General features: G+C 38.3%; 1 protein-coding gene across 1 annotated transcript; it reads right to left on the reverse strand.

The window, feature by feature from the left end:
• Nucleotides 1–629: 629 nt before the first annotated feature.
• On the reverse strand, nt 630–1,568 carry LOC105527460 (olfactory receptor 4F3/4F16/4F29-like). Its single transcript, XM_011963789.1, has one exon. It carries the CDS (start codon nt 1,566–1,568, stop codon nt 630–632), a length of 939 nt encoding a protein of 312 aa, XP_011819179.1.
• Between the last annotated feature and the right edge of the window lie 2,114 nt (nt 1,569–3,682).

Consider the following 3,682-nt stretch of genomic DNA (forward strand, 5'->3'; position numbering starts at 1 on the left):
TAGTCAATTTAAGGTCATACTGAATTACAGTGGATGAAGGAGATATTTCTCCCTTTTCAGAAGACCTTCAAATAGCCTTCCATCTTACATATTTCTAATAATTACTCTTAGGAATTAAGGCTCAAAACTATAATATTTGGTTTCTAAATAATTTATATGTAACTTTTTTCTCTTTTCATTTTTTTTTTTTTTTTTTTTGAGACGGAGTCTCGCTCTGTCGCCCAGGCTGGAGTGCAGTGGCCGGATCTCAGCTCACTGCAAGCTCCGCCTCCCGGGTTTACGCCATTCTCTCGCCTCAGCCTCCCGAGTAGATGGGACTACAGGCGCCCGTCACCTCGCCCGGCTAGTTTTTTTGTATTTTTTTAGTAGAGACGGGGTTTCACCGTGTTAGCCAGGTTGGTCTCGATCTCCTGACCTCGTGATCCGCCCGTCTCCGCCTCCCAAAGTGCTGGGATTACAGGCTTGAGCCACCGCGCCCGGCTTTTCTCTTTTCAGAAGAAAATGTGCCTCCTCCTAAATGAGAAATAGACCCAATATCCATGTGGATGATCAAATTAAGGTAGGACAAAGAGAGGCTTCAGCAATAAACTTCAATAGTTAATAAAGACACTCACAATACAAGCCATGACTTAGGATATCTTCCTGTAATTTACTAGTTGTCTGCATACTTTCCTCATTGCCATCTTCATTTCTCGATTCCTGAATGTGTAGATGATAGGATTTAAAACAGGAGTGAGAACTGCATCAAAGATGGCCAGAAACTTATGCAGGTGTGTGGAGGGAGATGGCCATGTATAGATGAAAATCAAAGGACCAAAGAACAAAACTACCACACTGATGTGAGCTGAAAGTGTGGACAGAGCCTTGGATAAACCAGCTGAAGAGTGTTTCTGAACAGTGAGAATGATGACAACATAGGAAATGATCAGTATGAAGAAGAAACCCAAAGAGATGAATCCACTATTGGCTGTAACCATGAACTCCAGTCGGTAGGTGTCTGTGCAGGCAAGTTTGATGAACCGAGGAAGGTCACAGTAAAAGCTGTCCAATATATTAGGACCACAGAAGGGCAAGTTTACTACAAAAACCAATTGAACTACAGAGTGGATAAGGCCCATCATCCAGGCAGCCACTAAGAAGAACATGTACATTCTTGGGCTCATAATGGTCAGGTAGTGGAGGGGCTTACATATGGCCACGTATCTGTCAAAGGCCATGGCTATGAGCAGCACCATCTCCACACCACCAATGACGTGAATGAAGAAGATTTGAGTGATGCAGCCCCCAAAGGAGATGACTTTGTGCTTTCTGAACAGGTCATAAATCATCTTGGGAGAAGTGACAGAGGGAACACCCAGGTCAATGAAGGAGAGGTTGGCTAACAGAAAATACATGGGGGAGTGCAAGTGAGGATCAGAAGTCACAGTAAGCAAAATGAGAGAGTTTCCCGTCATACTGGCCATGTAAAACATGGAGGAGAACACAAGGAGAAAAAGTCGGATCTCCCAGGAATTGGTGAGTCCCAGGAACACAAACTCTGACACCACGGAGTGATTTGCCCCAACCATTGGCTTTGTTAACAGTGATAGCTAGAGAACAACAGCCCAAAATGTAAATAATAATCATATTAATAAACAAGAAGGAAAGAAGTCAAAGTTATAAGAGTCTATTTCCACTTTAGCACTAAAGTCCATCTAATGTCCAACAGGTATATTGAAAAATGCTCAACATCACTAATCATCCAGGACATGTAAGTTAAAACTGCAATGAGATGTCATGTCACACTTGTTCAAATGGCTATTACCAAAAAGATGAAAGATAAAATGTGTCGTTGAAGATGTGGAGAATAGGGAATCCTTGTATACTGTTGGTATACACAAAAATCAGTAGAACATGATGAAAAACAATATGGAATTTCCACAAAAAAAATCTCAAAATAGAACTATCATATGATTCTGCAATTTCTACTACTGAATATATATCCAGAGGAAATGAAATATATATGTTGAAGAGATATCGGTACCCTCATTTTCACTACAGCATTATTCACAAGAGCCAAGATGTAGAATCAACCTAAATATCTATCAATGCACAAATGGATAAAGAAAATGAATACATACAATGAAATACTAGTTAGTCATAAAAAGAAGGCAATCGTGGCATTTACAACATCCTGGGTTAACACAGAGGATATTACACTAACTGAAATAAGACAAACACAGAAGGACAAAAAACTGCAAGATCTCACTTGTATGTACAATCTAAATAATTCAAATATATAAAAGAAAAAAGTACAATGGTGGTTGCCAGGAGCTCAATGGGAGCTGGAAAGAAATAGGGAGATATTGATCACAGGGTACAAAGTTTCAGTTAGACAGGATGAAGAGTCTCTGGAGATCTATTGTGCAACATGGTGACTATAGGTAATAACAACATATTGCATACTTAAAAATTGTGAAGAGAAAGATCTTAAATTGTTCTCATGACAAAAAAGTGAGATGATGAATATGTTAATTAGATTGATTTATCATTTGACAATACATCTAGCAAAATATCATACTGGTTACCATGAATATATGTCATTTTTATTGGTCTATTACACCTCAGGAAAGCTGGGGAAAACCTAATATGTTCACAGGTTCTGATATTGTAATCACTTAGAGCAGAGGGTGGCTGTCATATGAAGGTGTTCTCTTCCAACAAGTTATCTCTGCTTTAATATCTCTCTGCTTTTCTGAAGGTAGTTGCTTTGATGTTTCCTATGAGACACAAAATTGGACAACTGGGTAACAGCAATCTAACCCCCAATTTATCTGGATTTTGCTTCAAGACTTACATAGCCTGGTTCTAGTCATACAAAACTTTTCACCTTTTCTCAACTATTGCATTAATCTCCAAGACTATGGCCATAATCTAGCTAACTAGCCCTTCTTTCCCATTCCCCACCTCCATGAAATATTTATCTTCAAGGTTTATTAGAGGTTTACCATATCTGTTAGGTCTTGCTTTATATTACTAGCATTTATTTTACTATCCCTTATATTTTAGTAAATGGGGTACAATTCTAACTCATCAACTTGACATAAGTATCCTAAAGACAGAGACCGGCCAGGTCCAGTGGCTCACACCTCCCACTTTGGGAGGCTGAGGTGGGAGGATCATTTGAGGCCAGGAGTTCAAGACCAGCCTGGGCAACACAGCAAGACCCTGTCTCTACCAATAAATAATAACTAAAAAAAATTTAAAGATAAAGAAAGGCAGGGATTGTGACTTACATTTGGTGCCTCTGAAACAATATTTACTCTTAGTATGTTTTCTCACTTACCCGGATGCCTAAAAAAAATTTATTTATAAGCATTCTCTAAATCCTTCTTCATTCTGTCTACAGTTCAAAGATACAATTAATACAAACACTGTAATTCTAAATCATATAAGAGACCAGGAAATGAAATCAAGCTGCTGGTGGTTTATGTATTATTTTATTTTTAAACTTTTCACATCACATTTTTAAATGACATTACATTGGAAATTATTTACTAAGCTCTGGGTCTTTTGGTCTCCATGTCTTTCATTTCTAATGAAGTATCTATGAGACTCTTCCGTCTTGCAACTTGACAAATTCTTTTTTTTTTTTTTTATTATACTTTAAGTTCTAGGGTACATGTGCATAGCGTGCAGGTTT

Source organism: Colobus angolensis, unplaced genomic scaffold, assembly GCF_000951035.1.
Source record: "Colobus angolensis palliatus isolate OR3802 unplaced genomic scaffold, Cang.pa_1.0 Scaffold625, whole genome shotgun sequence".
NCBI classification, from domain to species: Eukaryota; Metazoa; Chordata; class Mammalia; order Primates; family Cercopithecidae; genus Colobus; species Colobus angolensis.

Coding starts and splice junctions, on each gene's coding strand:
- LOC105527460 (XM_011963789.1), bottom strand. CDS start 1,568: ATGGTTGGGGCAAATCACTCCGTGGTGTCAGAGTTTGTGTTCCTGGGA.